This window comes from Heterocephalus glaber, unplaced genomic scaffold, assembly GCF_053883595.1.
Source record: "Heterocephalus glaber isolate CG9 unplaced genomic scaffold, H.glaber_assembly_v1.0 deba00000937, whole genome shotgun sequence".
NCBI lineage: Eukaryota > Metazoa > Chordata > Mammalia > Rodentia > Bathyergidae > Heterocephalus > Heterocephalus glaber.
The window spans coordinates 6184598-6202480 of NW_028258173.1; the positions used below are offsets into that span (position 1 = coordinate 6184598).

Genomic DNA, 17883 nt, shown 5'->3' on the forward strand with positions numbered 1-17883 from the left:
CGGCTCTCTGTTGAATACTTTTTTTTTGGTACCAGGGATCGAACTCAGGACCTTGCACTTGTGAGGCAGACGCCAGAACCACTCAGCTAAATCCCTGGCCCAAGTCTTCCCTGCTTTCTGGAACAAGTTGCCCTAGTTCCATTCAGATTCTGAGATCAGCCACTTTTCCAAGAAGTCCTGTCCCTGAGAGGTGAAATTGAGATCTGGGTGCTATGTGTGTATGCATTGCTCCCCGATCCTTTCAACTGACAGAAATAGGAACTATAGCTTTTTAAATCATGAGTTCATTATTTCCATTTCACACTTAACATTAGGGACTTTGTACAGTGTTGGGATTTGAACCCAGGGCCTTGCACTTGTGAGACACAGGCTCTACCTCTGAGCTACTCTCAGCCCTCATTTCTTTGATCTTATTCTTGTATTGTTTTCCTCTATCACTTCTTTTTTGTCTTTTCCTCCTTTCTTGAGTCCAGTGAGCATGGTTTCGGATGAAAAGCTCACCTCTGCTTCCATCCCCACCCCCACCCATCACCCAAGTACTTACCTCAGGCAGGACCTGGGGCACTGCATTTCTTAGCACTGTTTTGTCTTTGCTCACAAGGAGATAGTAGTGATCTTGGGCCACCAACATGTCGGCCAGTCACAAGGCAGTAAAATGTTCTCCTAGAGGCAAGAGTGCTGAGGGCACTGAGAAAGGAGCAGACAACTGCCTGTGGAAGTCAGAAAGGGATTATGATAAACTGAGCCTAGCCAGGTGTTGTAACCTATGCCTGTAATCCCCACACTCTGGGAGGCTGAGGCAGGAGGACTGCCAGTTGGAGCCCAGCCTGGGCAACTCAGATCCTACCTCCAAAAAACAAAAAAAAACCCCCAAAAAACCACAAAGGGCTGGGGATGTAGTTCAGTGCGTAGGTCCTGAGTTCAATCCCTAGTACAGAAAGAAAGAAAAAAACTCCACACTGAAGGTATGCGCAAAGCTGTGGGACGGTAAAAGGTGACACACTGAGGGAAAGAATGGGAGAATACGAGGAGCAGAGACAGAGGGTAAGGGTAGAGGTAATAAGCGGGGACCTTGAGTGCCATGAAGTCTAGACCCTGCCAGACTGTGTGACGTGGCGAGCTGTGACTGCTGGCTTAGCTGGGTGTGGGGAGACTGAGGCAGCACAGGAGGCAGGCGAGTGTGGTGTGCAGCGAGGCAGGAGGCCCTGAGCTAAAGTAGTAGTAATGGGCAGGGAAGAGCTTCTGACGTGACCCACGCCTTGTGTGGAGTGCAACTTCCCAGGGCGCAGACCTGGATGCATCTTAAACTATGGAAAGGGGTGGGGGTTACCTGGGTGGGGGGGCAGAGGACGTGGACAGAGCTCAGTTTGGACAGTCAGAACCAACCTGGGCTCCTAGTGCACGGGGCACCCAGTGTCCACAGAGCCATCCTCAGTGGGACTACGGTGGCAGTGCCACGTCACCCTCAAGTACCGTTCAGGGGATTAAGATATTGACCCAGCTTCTAAGTGGGCAGCACTCTCAGCCCAGGGCTCCCAGCTCCTGGGTCCCTCTAGTCCCTCCCCAGGGGACAGCAAAGGGTGGCAGGAAAGGCCTGGCTGTCTCCCACTCCTACGCCAAAGAAGCCCCAGTTGGGGAGGGGGTGTCCCTGGCTGTCACCAACTCCCATGACCCTGGCTGATTTTCATTTCTATAGTTTGCTTCCCTCTCCAGTCCAAAACCAAAAGAAACTGGGGTGGCCAACAGCAAACACTTGCAGCGCACTTTACAGTTTAGAAAACTTTTGCATCAGTCATCTCACTGACACCTCAAGACCTTCTTCGGAAACTTTATTACCGTGATTTGACAGAGGAGACAGCTCATTTTCAACACATTTTCACAACTCATTTTCAACAGGGACGCAGGCCAGAGGTGCCAACTGTGCTTTCACTGCTGTGCTGCGTGGCCTCCTAGACCTCTGGAGCCCTGGCCAATGGCAGGGGCCCTTTTCAGAGACCCCTGGTCTCTGAAAAAAGTCCCACCAAGAAGAGAAGGGGGCAAGCGAGACTCAACTTTTATTTAGGGGACCTTAGGGACCGTCTGACACTCTTCAGCTCATGCAGCAGTTCCAGGCAGAATTTCAGGACCATCTTTCTCAGTCCTTGCTGGCCCTGTGGAAGCAATAGAGCTTTTCACAGCTCAGCTTCCTTCTCTGACACTCAGCCCTTCCCCTGCAGTGGAAAGGGAGCTGCCAAGGAGCACGAAAGGCAGCCTGTCCCCTCCAGACTGGCTGACAGGGGCTGGGAAAGCTCTCTGGTCCAAGAGGAGTCCACTGGCCATTGGTGCTGCCCAGAGGCTGCTGCCGGGCAGAGATAACAACAGAGGAAGGGTGGGGTGGCAGAAGCCCTCCCAAGAGTGGGGCTTTCAAGTAAACAATGAGCTGCTGCCCGGCCCCAGCAGGAGGTGACTCATCACCCCTACTGCTTGGATCCTGCAGGCCACATTCACTGGGCACTGAGGGACTGCTCAGCCTTGGCCCCTTCTCCCTGTGTGAGCTGCGGACCTCACCCTAGCCCTTCTGGTACCTGGCCCGATTTCAAAATTCTGGGCATGTCAGAGAAGCAGTCTGGAGAGTACTCCACCGCACCCAAGTGAGCAGAGGCCTTGGCTCTTGCCCGAGAACTGGAGTTCTGGTTTCAGGGTCAGGGCGGCAGACAGCAGGAGCAAGCGGTATCACCCTGTCCCTGGGCTGCCACCTGCCCCTTCCAAGAGGCAGACATTGAGAATGATCATGGTGACTTCCTGAGCCACACCTCTGAACACACTAAGGGCTGTGCCCTCACTGTCAGTCTGGAGGCGATAATCCCAGCTGAGGTGGAGGGGGCCCTTGAGCTTCACGTCTGCCTGAAGACAGACAGTGAGAGAGGCCAGTGCACCTGAGATGCCAGGATGTGAGAACACAGCACTTTTAATGGGTGAGACCCCAAATGGTGTTTGGACAGATTGTTTACTGCACTCTGCGCCTCTTCTACAATGTCCTTTTGGCTGGAATGCCATATAGAGAGGCTCCTCTTAGGTGGCACCTGGGGAGCAGGTCCGAGTCCTGAAATGTACAAAGTGGGGCCTCCCAGTGGGCAGCAGTCACCGGGCTGCACAGTCCCGCCAGCTCCTGGAGCAGCCCCCCGTCACTGCTTGGCCTTCTTTACGATGGTGCCCACAGCAGAGATGACGGTGGTCTTGGAGCCACTGGCACTTGTGGTGACAGTGACGACGGCTGGCAGGGTGGCCGTGGTGGTGAGAATGGTGGGCTGTGCTATCGTGGTCACTGGGATGGCGGAATCCCACTTGCTCTTTCTCTTCTGGGCATCTGGAGATAATGAAAGAGATAAGTCAGGATCAAGACCAACCCAAAGCAGCCCTCTTTCCTCTCAGATTAGAAATGGAAGGGCCCTGGCCCCGGAACCCTGAGAGCAGCCAGTGTGCTGGAGCTCACCCTAGATTCCAAACCTGGTGTTCACACCTTAGGTTCTACAAGAACACAGCAAGCATGGGCTCAGACCCAGGCAAGCCCGGGTCACCCTCCCTCCATCTGGCGTGACTGGGAAGCAGAGCGGTGTTGGGGCTGGAGAAGCCATCTTCTACCTGCGACAGCTGTGCTGGCAGTAGTAGTGGTGGTGGCCGTGGCATTGGTTGTGGTGCCTTTCTTGGTGCCCGTCACAAACTCAATCTGGAGGGGGAGAGAGGAGACTGAGACCATTGAAGAGTTGTACATCCGCTTCCTGTGCCATCCGTCTGCTCCAGGGGGACAAGAGTTTGGCACTACATAAAGGAGGCGCTGAAAATCACCTCGGCTATGAGCATCTGGGGGAGGGAAAGGTGCCTGAGAGAAGGCCAAAGGGGCTTTCACCACTCTTCAAAGAGCTTTCCCAACAGATGTCAGATCCCTCCCGGTTTTTGCACATGCCCGGCACCCCCCACCCGGCCCCTCAGCCTCACATGCCCAGAACCAGTTGGCCAGGCCCCTCCTCCTCACAACCAGGAGGAGGTGGTGCCCGCCCGCACAGGGGAAGGACAGCTCCGGTCCCCAGGCGCTGCAGACACGTCCCTGCAATAAGCCTGGGGTTTGGAAGGGAGAGGGAAAGAGAGAGAAGGGAGATTCAATCAAGGGTTAAGAATGAGAAACCCAGATTATCCCCTTGCACCAGCTCCCATGTTCCTGGCCTGCCAGCCAAGGCCTCCTCAAGGACCATCAACTTATCTGGGCCCTGCAGCCCCTCTACAGAGGGGTGAGAGCAGCTCCAGGGGGCTGCGGCTGCTTTGAGGTGGGACAGGCCTAACCAGAGGTGAGAGGGGCCAGTGTCTTGATGCCCAGCTTTCTCTCTCAGAGCCTCTGGTCACAATGGCATAGCAACCAGTGGGTAACATTTTAGCCTTAGAGCCAAATTGATGCTCCTGAAGGATCCAGGACACTGTGCTAGGGAAGTGGTGCTCAGGGTCTTAAAATGAGGGGTTCCCTGACATCAGACATGGGGCCTAAGGGAAAGGACCCAGGCAGGTCAGTGAGGTCAGCTCTGTAGGCAAAGAAATGCGGACTGGAGCAGGCTGGGGCCTCCACAGGTTCAGAAGGAAATAGTTCCCTCCATTCAGGCCTGGGTGGCAAGAGAACAATTGATGACCCCTAAGAGTTGAAGCCACCAGGGCTCTGGAACTGTGAGGGGGGGTGCAGGAGAGAGAAAGCATAAGGCAATGACTACGATGGAGTAGTGGGAGGTTTTTACGATCCACATCAAAGGCTGGGACACAGAGCCTAGCGCAGAGGGCACAGACAAAGCTGCTGAGAGCGGCGGTGGGGTGGGTTGGGGGGGGGGAGCCTGGGACTCCTGGGCTCGGCCAGCAGGACCTGTGCACTCTAAACGTCTGCCTTTTTTTTTAATCTTGGAGGTCTGCCACCACTTACTTTGGTTCGTTCCTTTTTGGCCTTTTCCAGTTTGTCCATTTCAATCTTCTGGGCCTTGGCTAGAGACAAGAGAGGTGGTTATGAGGGGGCCAGAGCAGCTGCTGGTGGAAGGAAGCTAGTCCCGTCAGGAGCCTTGGGGTTTTGTTTTTTTTTTGAGGCAGGGTCTCACTATGTAGTCCAGACTGCCCTTAAACTCAGAGTGATCCTCCTGCCTCAACTCCTGAGTGCTGGGATTACAGGCGTGCACCACCAAGCCCAACCCCAGGTTCTTTTGGGTGGGCTAAAGGCCCTAAAATGGGCTTAGTGTCCTTCTGCAATAGGCAAAATGAAGTTCTAGCCTTGGTCAGCATAAAACAGCGGCTTTGACCCAAGGGCCGAGGGGCTGGACTTCCTGTCTGGAAGGGCCAGGGACTCCTGAGCACCAGGGACTTCAGGCTCAGTGGGCACTACCTTCCTACTGATCAAGAGAAGCTGGAACCACGGAATTTTATATAAAATGCTGGCAAGTAATTCAAATTGAGACAAAACTTGTGTGAGCCAAACAAAAATACTGTCAACATGCCAAGATCTGGTCTGTGGGCTGCTGGCTTGAGACTTGTGGGTTAAAAGGTTTGGACCTGCTGGGTGTGGTGGCCCATGCCTGGAATCCCAGCACTCCGGAGGCTAAGGCAGGAGGATTGTTACCAGTTTGAGGCCAGCCTGGACTACACAGCAAGACCCTGTCTCAAAAAACAAAAAAACAAAACCAAAACCAAAGGTTTGGACTCTGTGAAATTCCTTCCAGCTCTCCATGCTGTGCTCTCAACGGGGTTCAGAACATGTGTACCCTCTGCCTGGGGACCCTGACATGGCTTCCTCAGCAGGGTCTTCCTAGTCCCTTGGCCAGGTCAGGTGACCCTGCAGCCAAAGGCTCCCCCCTCCCTCTGGTCCCACAGCTCTTAATATTGTACCACCTCTTAATACTGCTCAGTGTTGGAATTACTGTTCAACCTGCTGTCCTCTCTGGTATGTTTAAGTCTTGTAAGTTAGGGATAGGGTTTGTCTTGTTCAAGACTGAGTCACCAGCCCCGTGGACGTGGCCTGTGTAAAGGAAACCCTGCAATGCATTGCCTGGACCACTGACTGACCGGATGGACAAACAGACAAAAGGATAGATGAGTGGATGGATGCATAGATGGACAGGTAGGCAGAAGACAGGATACCTAATGCTTCATAGTAGGAATCCTCAGACCAGCCATGGGGGTCAAACATGTCCTGAAAAAGAAAAGATTAAGCTGCTGTCAGGAGAGACCATCTGGTGACTCAGGTGCTAAGAGTCTTTTCGTGGCCCTTCCAGGCCCTATCCTCTTAACAGCACACGGGCTCAGCTGTCACCCAGTTCTCCAGCCACAGCAGGAATAATGATGCACTTGTCAGCAAGACCCGTGGCTGGCTGACAGGGGCAGGGAGCCCACTGGCCAGGGACCCAGGGGCAGGTCTAGATAGGGCTTGTGGTCTACAACCAGCAGTGCTGCTCCATGTACCTTGCTGTGGCTGTAGGCCAAATACAATGGAGCAGAGTCCTGCAGCCCATCACCCTCTACCCTCCACATTTGGGACACACCTTTGGGTAGTTGGTGCCTAGCTCATCAATGGCACAGAACTGGATCAGCTTCTCATAGATGCTGAAAAGAGAACAGCACAAGCAGTGAGCAGGCACTGGTCCCACACCCCTGCACAGCCCCAGAACCACCAGATCCTGGAGCTGAGAAGAAGAGATGAAACTAAGCCTAGCTCAACTGTTCTGAGCAAGCTTCCTAATGGGAGGCCTGACCTCATCGCTTCTGGCTCTCCAGCCTCCGGTGAGGGAACAGTGACTGGGGCCAGGATCGGGGTGGGAGGAAGGGATGGCTGCATTCTGTGTCTAATCCAGACATCTCTGGCCTCTATAGTCTACATGGCTGGGTTGGATCCACCACACTCAAGCCCATGAGGTTCCTGCTACCACACACTGCCTACTTCTTTGGGTGCGCTGCTAGCTCAAGCATGGGTTAGAGCTAAGACCCAGATACTGTTCTATCCCTAAAACCTTTCACCTGTAGGCAAAGCCAACTTTTTACTTGGAAGAGGAACCTACACTACAGCCACTGTCTAGTCTAATTCCTTCATTATGCAAATGGGAAACTGAAGTCTGGAAAAGTACGATTTAGAGCAGGCAGTGGCAGAACCCAGCTGAGCCTACCCAGCTTGTCTGGGTCTTTCAGCTACCACTTCATGATTGGTTTGTATGTTTAGCCTGGATCTTACTGGTGAAACTGACTGGTTAATGCCATCGACTGTGTGGAGCAGGCACTTAGAACAAGGAGAAGCCTGGGTGACGGCCCCTTTGGGTTTAGGTGAGATTATGGATGGGCCTCTCCTCACCATGGAGATTCCGGGTCCCCTGTCCAGCATTAGTGACTCAACTTATCTGCAGGCTCATGAGAAGCTCACCTGGGGTTCCGAAATTCCTTCTTCCTTTGGATGATATAGTTCATGTCCATTCCTTCCTTTATCTTTCTCTCATAAAGCTTCTGGATCTTGTCCTGTGAAAAGAAACAGAAACCCATTCACCCCACTCTGGTCTGTGGCATGAACCCGAGACTGCCTGAGCCATGTGAAGCCCAACACCAGCCATGCTTTCCTCTCCCACCCAGCCTTTGACAGGAGCCACACACAGGCAAGATAAACCAAGACAAGTTTTTGTTGCTGATTTTTCCTGATCCCTTTTGGATGGCCAGTATAGTGAGCAGCAAAAAGGTCAAGGGAGGGAAGCCATGGAGAAGACAAAATACAAATCAGCTCCCAAATCACCTGAAGAGCTTATGGTATTTGAGTTTATGTGCAGGGAGGGGCTGAACATTGCTTTTAAATTTCAACAGGAGGATAAGTCCTCAGCAGAACTGTGAATCTCAAGAGATGGGGAAGGGCTGTGTTTTTCTGGAGGAAGGCAGGAGGTTTTTTTGAACTGGGAATCGAACTCAGGTCCTTCTGCTTGCACAGCAGGTGGCGAAAACACTGAGCTAAATCCCCGGCCCCTAGGAGTACAGTTTTTTAAAGCTGGTGTCAAAAACTTCCTAGACTATCTTTTCTGGTGCCTGGGATGGAACCCACGGCCTCATGTATGGCAGGCAAGTGCTCTACCACTGAGCTCACCATGTCAGGGCAGAAGACAGACTACCTAATGCTTCATAGTAGGAGTCCTCCAGGGCCACAACCAAAGGTCAAGGGCTCATTTCTCACCAAAATTCCTCTATAGGCCGGGGATTTAGCTCAGTGGTTCCGTCGCTTGCCTTACAAGTGCAAGGACCCGAGTTCGATCCCTGGTACCAAAAAACAAAACAAAACAAAACAAAACCAAAATTCCTCTACAGATCCCTGGCCTGGCTTTTGATGGGAAACAGGAGAACCACCTGGCTGGGATCCAAGCTCACCTACTGTAGCCAGTGACACAGGTGTCCTCAGGAAGGGGGTCCTGCCCAGCACACAGAGATGATGCTTGTTGCCGATGGCATCAGAGCTGGCCAGCATCAGCTAAGAGACCCAAGATACCCAAGACCTCAGGGTAGAGCCACCTCTGAGATCTACCTTACCCAGGAAGGTAGTGGTGGCACAATTCTAGATCTACCAGTAGCTTCCCCCAAGTCCCAGTGGCCATTAAATATACAGACTCTCCAGAAGGAAAACATTTGGGCATGTGTCACCTGCAAGAGGAGGTAGATGTGGCTGGACGTCCCCTGCCAAACCCCGAGGATGTATCAGAAGAGGTGGTCCACTGTTCTGGTCAGAGAGCTGAATCTTTCTGCCCAGATGGGACTGAGGAAGCACCGAGAAGTTTGTAGTAGACTTCATTACCAGGGATGAGAGAAACTGAGAATGACAAACTACTTTTCTCAATGTTATCTCTTCAAGGCCTTATACAGGAGGCTCGGCAACTGGAGTCAAATTCCTATCTTAGCTGACTGGGGTGGGTCATCTAATCTGTTATGCTACCTCAGGTGAATGGAACTGTTTGCTCAAGTGCTGTGCTTTGTACTTCTAGGAGAATCTAAAAAGAAAGAATATTCTGAACTTGAGGGCTGAGTGGTTGGTTGTCTGCCTGACAGGGCTCTGGAGTTGTCCTTACAGGCTGGAGCTTGTTGTTTGGCATGAAGTGACATGATTGGTGTTGGGGCCTTATGTTTACCTGTAAGTGATTTGAACACCTGCCAGGAGGTTCTGGTGGGATCTTGATTTCATCAGGAGACATGTTCCGAACCCTTTCAGAAAAGGAGGCTGTTGAGAAAAACAGAACAATCCTGCATGTGAGGTTAAAACGGGACAGAAGTGGACATGAAAACACAAGTATATAAAATGTTTTCGAGGAGAGATAAATGCTGTGAAAACAGTAAAACAGGTCATTCAGGTGTGGCCTCTTGGAGACAGTATCACTTGAGTTGAGGTCAAATAGCCAGAAGGAGCCAGCCATATGCCAACCTGGAAGAGGAGAAATCCAGGGAGAGGGCACAGATCCCAGTGATTAACTTTGAAGGAAAGAATATGCTGAGCGATGTGTTGGGAAATGTTTTAGCAGCCAACTGTGGAGAAGGAGCCATAACAGAAGCATCTGTCAATCCGTGAGGTGTAAAGTCTGCTGTACCGTTTCAAGCTACTAACACGAAGTCAGGGAACCCAGGGCTAGCAAAAGCCATGCACAACTGGCTCACAGTGTGAGCAGGCTTCAGCCCCTCACTGGGCAGCCCTACAACACCTCTCCCAGGATCCAGGAAATTAGAGCTGCCCAGCGTCACCCTGCTTGTCTTGGGGTGACCTGCCTATGGAATGGGAGAAACTGTTCAGGGTTCCCTAGGTTCTGGGTCCCAGAGGGTCCAAAACAACTTGTTTGCATAAAGACACTTAAAAACTACCTGTTGGCTATTAGTTTAGGGTCTTTTTATATGTTTTGTCTTTGGAGTGCTAGGAATAAAACCCAGGGCGTGGCACACGCTAGGCAAGCACCCTTATCACTGAGCTGTACCCCTAATCCTACTAAGGGTCTTTAAAAATAAAGCAATCAGCTTTCTCTTAAGGGGGCTTCCTCATTTTTGGGAACAAAAGGCCTGATTCTGACGAGAAGAACCACAACCCCCAAGGGACAATTCCCTTAGAAATTTGCCTCTGTCCATCCAAGCCTCACCCTCTCTCGCCCCACTCCCTTCCCTGTAGCCTCTGGCCACCCTGGTGACCGCAGAGTCCTGCTCTGGATCATTCAGACAATGTGCTGTTTGTTGTTAAGATTCTGTCTGTGCTCTTTGAAACATTCTCTCATGAAAAGGACTATACAATGAGCAAACAGTGGGCAGAACAGGGTGGGGCAGGAGGAAGGGAGAGAGTGAACAAACCACCAAGAATAATATCTAACAAGTACTTACTGTGGACTTACTGTGCATTAGGCCCCAGGCAAACCCTAGAGCAGTCCCTAGGCCTGAGTGGCTGCCTGGCCTCCAGGTCTTTCTGGTCTCTCTTCCCAAGGGTAGGTTAATGTAAAAAAAACAATAGCTTTTTGAGATGGAGCCTTACTATAGCTTGCCCAGGGTGGCTCTGAACTCCTGGTCTCAAGCAGTCCTCCTGTCAGTCTCCCAAGTAGCTGAGACAACAAAGGGTGTTCCTCTGTGCCTGGATTCCGTTAATGTTTTCTTAGCTGCTTTGTTCTCCACTTAGTTTCACTATCACTATGATACACAGTTTTGAGCAGGGCAGGGGACAAGGGCCTCCAAACTTCATCCAGCTGCTATGGCCCTAGTCTGGATGCACTGCAAACACACCGAGGCTGGAGGTCACGCCCAGGGCAGTCTTAAAACAGGACTATGTGTGCAGATTTCCACTGTCAGTGGGTTCTTGCTGGATATACCTCAAGGATAGTGCATAAGCCCGAGGGAGGGAAAGAGGACAGAGTCTGAGTGAAACATAGATTGAAGGTCACCACTGTAGCCCAAGAGCAGTGTCAACCAGGGGACGACATGCTTTTTTCTGGCAAGCAACTTCCTATTATCTCCTTACTCTTTAAGCAAGGGTGACAACCAGCTCGGGATGGAGTCCAAGCCTCAACCCGACTTCCTTCTTCCTCCCAGCCATGGCATGGGCAGAAGTTCTAGGCCTGAGCTCAAGCAGACTGCAGAGGCCAGTTGAGAGTAAAAGCAGCTGAGAAAAGCCAGTCTTCATATTTCATGGGCATCAGCAACAAAAGCAAGGAGGCCTTGGCAGGCACTGGACACATAAACAAGGAGGGTTAACTTGTTCCCTGGGCTGGAGAGAGTATGTGTGCATGTGACAGGGAGACAAAGAATGCCCTTTGGCATTTGCCAGGAAAGTCTTTTAGAAAAACAGGGTGTGACACATTGCCATAGAAACCTCACCACCCTCTAGGGTGTAAATGGTAGAGAGTATGACAGGAGGCGGGAAACCCCTTCTGAGAACTGGGCTAGAAACAACAGAATTCCTAGTAACTGACAATAAAGGGACACATTCTGGAAAATAAAGTGTATTATTTTTGTACACCAATTTCAAGAGCAATTTCTCAGTGGTTCTCTTTCCTAAGATCCAGAATGAATGCAATATAGAAGGCATTAGTCTTGTGGATCTCAACAGAGAGCAGCCAGAGGCTCAAAGCATTTTCCTGGGAAATACGTCAAGCAATGCATCCACAGGCATTCAGAAGCAGTGCCTGGGTGTATGGCTGCTGCGCGGGTCTGTACTCAGGACTGTAGAAGCCCGTAGTCAACCTGAGTGGCCAGTGCACGCCCACGTCGGCAAACACCCATAGCTGCCAGGTAGCCATCTGAGCAGAAGCAGCAGATCCGATGGGCCAAGATCACAGGGACCGAGTAGATGAGGCAAGACTGGGGCATGTACAGATGACTGCAGGATGCTGAGGGGCTGCAAGCAGGAGGCAGTGGGAATGTTTCCAGCTCAGGAGTGTCTCGGGGAACCCATCTGGACTGCCACAACAGCGCCACCCTTCCAGGTAGCTGTGGGGCACCAGTGGCGCCCCTGTAGGTCACTGTCGGATCTGTCAGGAGCTACCATGCTGGAGGCAACTACAAGTGGGCTTCTTTACTTTCTCGCTTGCTTTTTTTTTTTTTGGTACCAGGGATTGAACTCAGGTCCTTGTGCTTGTGAGGCAGGCGGCGGAACCACTGAGCTAAATCCCTGGCCCTATAGAATTTTTTTTTTTCTTTTCTGTACCTGGGATTGAACTCAGGACCTTGCGCTTGCAAGGCAGGCAGCAGAACCACTGAGCTAAATCCCTGGCCCTCGCTTGCTCTTTTAAAGGCAGGGCTGTCTATGTGTATGGATTGCTTCCCATGCCGAGTGAACAACCCATGTTGATACACCTGAAGTTACTTAACAAAAGTTGTTTAGTTCAGGCAGAGGGACTGACAAGCCTGGCGTCATGAATGGGAGCTACTCTGTACTACACTAATGAGGGAACTGGCATTGAAAAATGGATCTTTAAAAGTTAGATTTTTGTCTTTTAGAGATAAGCAACTTTTCTTCCCCTTGCTGAACACACAGTCACTACCCTCTCCTCTCCTCAGCCCAAAAGAAGTGACAGAATATGTAGATGCTGGCCCCAAGAGGCCCAGAGCCTAGCTTCTTTTTCACAAAAAAGAGAAGATGAGTTGAAGATGGCTGGAGGTGATGAAGCAAGTCTATTATCTCTCTGTGCTCCTCCCCAACTCTGTTCCTTAGTATAAAAGACCTTTAGCTAGGCATGGTGGTGCAAGCCTATAATCCCAGCACTTGAGAGGCTGAGGCAGGAGGATTGTCACAAATTTGAGGTCAGCCTGAACTACACAGGGAGACCCTGTCTTAAAAAACAAAAACAAAAAAAGCATTTGTGTTCTCTGTGGGTGAATGACTAAAACTGTGGTGCATCCTACCATGAAATACTCTTTAGCAGCAAAAAGAAAGAAATGATGGGTAGGTATGCTCAAGGACCTGGCTGGATTTCAAAAGCATCACGTCAAGTAAAGGACGCCAGACAGGAAAAATCTGATTCCATTTGTATTAGTGGTTCTCAATTAGGGCGATTCTGCCCCTCTAAGGAACATTTTATCATATCTGGGAGAGGAAGAGAGAATGGTGCTGGCATTTAGTGGGAAGAGACCAATGATACTGCTAAATGTCCTATAATACACATGATGGCCTGCACAACAGGGCATGATCCAGCCCAATGGGTCAACAGATTCTGATTTATGTAAGATTCCAAAAAAGGCAAAACTCTCAGGAAAAAAGTAGATCCCTTCTTGCCTGAGGTTGAGGGAAGAAACCATATAAAGAGAGGGGTGGAAGAGGAAAATTTATGGTGGAGCTAACACAACTATACACACTTGTCAAAATTCATCAAATGGCACACTTAAAATCCACAAATCTTACTTTGAAATTTTACTTCAATAAAGCTCCTGTTAAGGTATGTGTCCCCCAAAGCCTCATGTCATAGATGGGTGAATCCAGAGTGTGTAATGCTGGTATTAAGGGTGTGTGATTACTAAAGCACTACACGTGAGTGATTGGTTTGGTACTGTCCTAATCCCATAGTCTGAATAAGATAAAAGGGGCAGATACTGTCAAATCTCTCTTGTTGCTTTTGCTACCATGTGGGTGCCATGAGCTGTTTCTCCTTTGTGATGCCCCTCCTGCCTCTCTTGTTGCTTTTGCTGTGTTTCACTGTCATGAACTGTTGCCCCTCTGCCACCCTGCCTTGGAGCCTGCCGATTATAGACTGAAACCTCTATAGACTGTAAGCCCAATAAACCTTCCCCCCTTTAATTTGGGTGTTGGGTGTTTTGTCTCACCAACAAGAGAAAAATAAGCAACACAGCTCCTTTTTAAACTTGGAGAGAGGCAAGGTGTGGTGGTGCATGCCTGTAATACCAAGCGCTTAGGAGGCTGAGGCAGGAGGATCACCATGAGTTCGAGGTCAGCCTAAAGCATACATTAAAACCCTGTCTCAAAAAAAAAAAAAATAAATAAAGAAAAACAAAGGAGAGAAAAAGTGCCCAACTGCCCAACTCAGGGCTGAGCTGGTTGATGCCCATACATGTTCCATTACTTGTCCGATGCTGCTAGTGATAGTGGAGGGCAGAACTGTGTCAGCTCAAGGACAGGCTGCTCTCTAACCCTCAGCTGTGACGTTTCTCAGTAATAAGTGGCTGGGTCAGGTGTGGTGCAAAGGGGCAAAGAGGCCAAGACTCTTGCCAGAGCTGGGCCCACAGATCCCCAGGAGGAACGGCCTCCCTAGAGCCATGTGCTTTTGAAGCCAATTGCTGCATGCCTAATGTTGTTACTATCTAAAGAGCAGGCACTAGAATTTAGGAAAACACTAGCTTTTACTGGATTTGAAATACTCAAATTCCCCCATTAAAGAACCCAAGGACTGAGAGAGAATCCTGCTACAGATGTAAGCTGCTTGGAGTTGTCATGTTTCTACCCAATCTTTTCTCAGAAGACAAAAAGGATTCCCAGCTCTTTAGTAAGGGGAAATCAGGATGGGATCCCACCTCCCACTTCCAGCAAAAGTCCTACTTAGAGAAAGGATAGGCGGGAGGGATGCTAGTGGAGCACTTCAGACTAAGGCCCTGGTTCTGAACCCCCAACACAGACACGCAGGAGTGGGTTCTACAGGTGTCCTTAGGAAGAAGAACTAAAGCTGAGTGGAACCCTCTTTGAAGATCAGAGGAACAGGCAAGGAGAGCAATAATGGCCACCATGGAGAGGAATGGCTGAGCTCACTGAGAGGGAACTTCCCCTGGGTCAGGCTGTGGAACCGTTATAAAGTCCATGGCCAAATGAAAGGAGCCAAGGGGTTCTGTAAAAGAATTAGGAGGCTGGGGTTGGCAAAGGGCATGGATGGTATGTAGTTTTCCAGAAATGGCCCTGCCCCCTCCCAAGGCACCAAGAGACCCAGAAGCCAGGGCTATGAGGCACGTTCCAGCCTCGGGGCAAAGAAAAGCGCCAACAGAGGCTGCATGCCAACTCCCTGAGTAACACGAATATGTTAGTGGAAGGGGAGAAGGGTACAAAGACAGAAGACCGGCTCAGGGCACAAGAGGAAGAAGCAAAGGCCAAGATGAGTTTCCAGCTGACAGGGGCCTCAACTCCCTCCTGACAACATTGGCAATGGAACAAAGCCCAAGAAAATGCACCATCAATCTGACATTCAGAGAAAAACTGTTCCCTAGGGTCTCATCCAGTCACCCTAGGAAATGCCAGAGGTCCCGAGAAGTACGAAGAAAGGGCACACAGCAGAGAGAAGCCCAAGGCACAGAGGCTGGTGTGGCCTGAACCCAGCTTGCTCAGGTTCAGAAGTATGGCCCTGGGCTCCCAGGGAACTTACCCACTAACTCCTGGGGATCTCGCTTCTCTACTTCTGTATTATCCTGTCAAAGAGAAAGAAACACACAGAGGTAAGAGTGGGCTCCCGAGCCACAGTTACTGTTTTCACTGAGACACCTGGGGGTTTTATGGAAGAGGAAAAAGCACTGCCAGCGCGAGCGTGGTGAGCAGTGCCTTGGGGACTCCTGGGACCCTAGAGCCTCCTACCCCTTCTCCCCCATCACAGCAGCTGGATACCGGAGCCTATGAGCTTTCTCCCACGGCCTCCAGCAGGTACCAGTACCAACTGAGGCCAAGGAGACCAGCTGGCGGGGATCCTGCCCTGGCCACCTGTGTGACCTGCACCTTGCTTGCTGTTCCCCTGGGTCCAGGAAGTGTGGCTGGTCAGTGCCCCAGAGCACACCTTAACTGCCAGCACAGAGGAAGCAAGGGGGACCCCGCATAACATCTGACTGTCAAGACCAAAACGAGATTACCTGTTCCTGAGGAAGTTTTCTTATGTCTAGTTTAAGAGGAGGGACTTTATCATAAGGACAAAGGGACAGTACACGGAACTGCAAAGCATGCATACAGCACACCTCGGAGGTGACAGAAAAGGTGCCCGGCTCAAGGCAGCCTCTCTTTGGTCTCCCTGACTCTCGACTCTCTACATCCCTTCCTCTGTTGCTCCAAATGTAAAATGGCAAGAATATACCTGCTTCTCTAAAATGCACTAAGATCAGAGATCTCAAGTGCCACCTCAAACTAATGATCAGAATGGTAAAAGCTAGGTTTGCAGAAAGTTGTTGGATCTTATTTCCTTTCCCTTTGCTTGGTGAGGGAGGAGCTAAGACAGTAACAACTCTGCAACAAGATCTTCACAGAAAAACAGCCACAGAGCTCTGGGCTTCACTTACATGAAGAAATGCTGCTGCATCAAACCACATCTCAAGAGGGAAAGTGTGAGGGGGGTTATCAAATTCACTTCCAGCCATGGTCCCATGCCAAAACCAGACTAGAAGTTCTTAGCCTCCTTCCCCCAAAAGTCCCTCCTAATCAGAGGCCAAAAGTCCTCCATCTCTACTGAACACTGCAGCTATTCATTCAAACTGCAAGGACATAATGTTGAAGCCAGGCTGCTTAGCAACCCATCCCTTTTAGCCATCTACCCCCTGCCAATCAGGTGGGCAAAGTGGAGGCTTGCACTGGGCTGAGGTAGAGAAGGAGTGGGAGGCAGGCCTGGAGGGTTGCCTGGTCAAGTTCAGGTTGGATTCATAAATCAACTGTTCTATAGAGACTGCCAGTATCTGAGGGGACCAACAACAATCTCTTTGTAGCAGTGACTCTGTTAAAGAGCCAGTCAGTAACAAAACATGGGACTGTAAAAATTCCCTCCCATTTTGCCTCTAAGCAACAGCTTTCTGGGTGCTAATTATGGGAAAGCATCAGCTGAGTGTATCTTCTCTCCCCCTAGCCAGCTGACTGGTAATAGTGGAGAGTGACCTATGAACTCTCTAAGGGTTCTAAATTTGCTGTTCACCAAGGCCTGTACCTTTTCAAGCTCCTTTGATGGACAGAGATGCAGAGCTGTGAGAGGAGGTTCTATATTCACTGGAATGAGAGTGTGTGTGTATGCACTTTTTATTTTGAGACAGGGTTTTGCTAAATTGACTGGGCTGGCCTTGAATTTTTTTTTTTTTTTTTTTTGGTACCAGGGATCGAACTCCAGACCTTCTCCAGACCTTCTGCTTTCAAAGCAGGCGGCAGAACCACTGAGCTAAATCCTCCTCGGCCCCTGAACTTTTTTTTTTTTTTGAGATAAGGTCTTGCTATGTAGATTAGGCTGGCTTTGAACTCACTATGTAGCCCAGGCTGGCCTTGAACTCATGGCGAGCCTCCTGCCTCAGCCTCCTGAGTGCTGGGATTACAGGTGTGCACCACCACGCCCAGCTATAGTCTTGAACTTGTGATTCTCCTGTTTCAGCCTCATGAGTAGTTAGGACCTCAAGTCTACTGACATACTAATCCAGTATCTATCCCAGAATTATAGGAAGTTGGTTTCAAACGAGCCATGTCTCTTCAAAGGGAAAAACATTTGCCACTTCAGAGGCTCCCTGGTTACAGTAAGAGGGCAGAAGGTGGTTTCTTATAGCTTTTGTGACCATGGAGATGGAAGGGGACAGGACGTATGTGGTGATGAGAGGGTGATTCTTGCATTTCACAAGGGTCTGGCTGGCTTAGCTGTGGTTGTTTAGTCACGTCTCTGGAAGAAAAGATAAGATGGGGGGAAAAAAATCACAGTCTTTCGCATTATGGCTTGGCTTCCCACTTCACTCTAATCCTCCTTCACACACACACACACACACACACACACACACACACACACACACTGGGCAGTTGGTTTCAATTCGCCTACTAGTCTAGTCTGCTGGAAGGGTCTGGAGGATCCACAGTGAGAATCTCTGCTTCCTGCTGGCCACACTTGTCCTGTTTTACAAGGTATCTCTTCCGCCTGAGATCAATAAGCTAGATCTGAGTCAGCTGAGCCCCAGGCGCTGGCATGGCACTGAGCT

At 50.4% G+C, this 17883-nt stretch overlaps 1 protein-coding gene across 3 annotated transcripts in view; it reads right to left on the reverse strand.

Moving 5' to 3' along the window:
* Nucleotides 1-1812: 1812 nt before the first annotated feature.
* The window catches only part of Sap30bp (SAP30 binding protein), a 37416-nt gene continuing 21345 nt past the window's right edge, over nucleotides 1813-17883 (reverse strand). For 2 of the 3 annotated variants that reach the window (XM_004860694.4, XM_004860695.4), the window contains exons 4-11: nucleotides 15333-15375; nucleotides 9141-9229; nucleotides 7409-7500; nucleotides 6540-6600; nucleotides 6139-6190; nucleotides 4937-4995; nucleotides 3622-3706; nucleotides 1813-3346 (exon numbers count right to left, since the gene is read on the reverse strand). In XM_004860694.4, the coding sequence (XP_004860751.2) occupies nucleotides 3165-3346; nucleotides 3622-3706; nucleotides 4937-4995; nucleotides 6139-6190; nucleotides 6540-6600; nucleotides 7409-7500; nucleotides 9141-9229; nucleotides 15333-15375 (663 nt within the window). In that variant the 3' untranslated portion in view covers nucleotides 1813-3164. Of the gene's footprint in view, nucleotides 3347-3621; nucleotides 3707-3979; nucleotides 4096-4936; nucleotides 4996-6138; nucleotides 6191-6539; nucleotides 6601-7408; nucleotides 7501-9140; nucleotides 9230-15332; nucleotides 15376-17883 lie in introns of those variants that run through there. The other variant, XM_021241219.2, reaches the window with a different exon arrangement.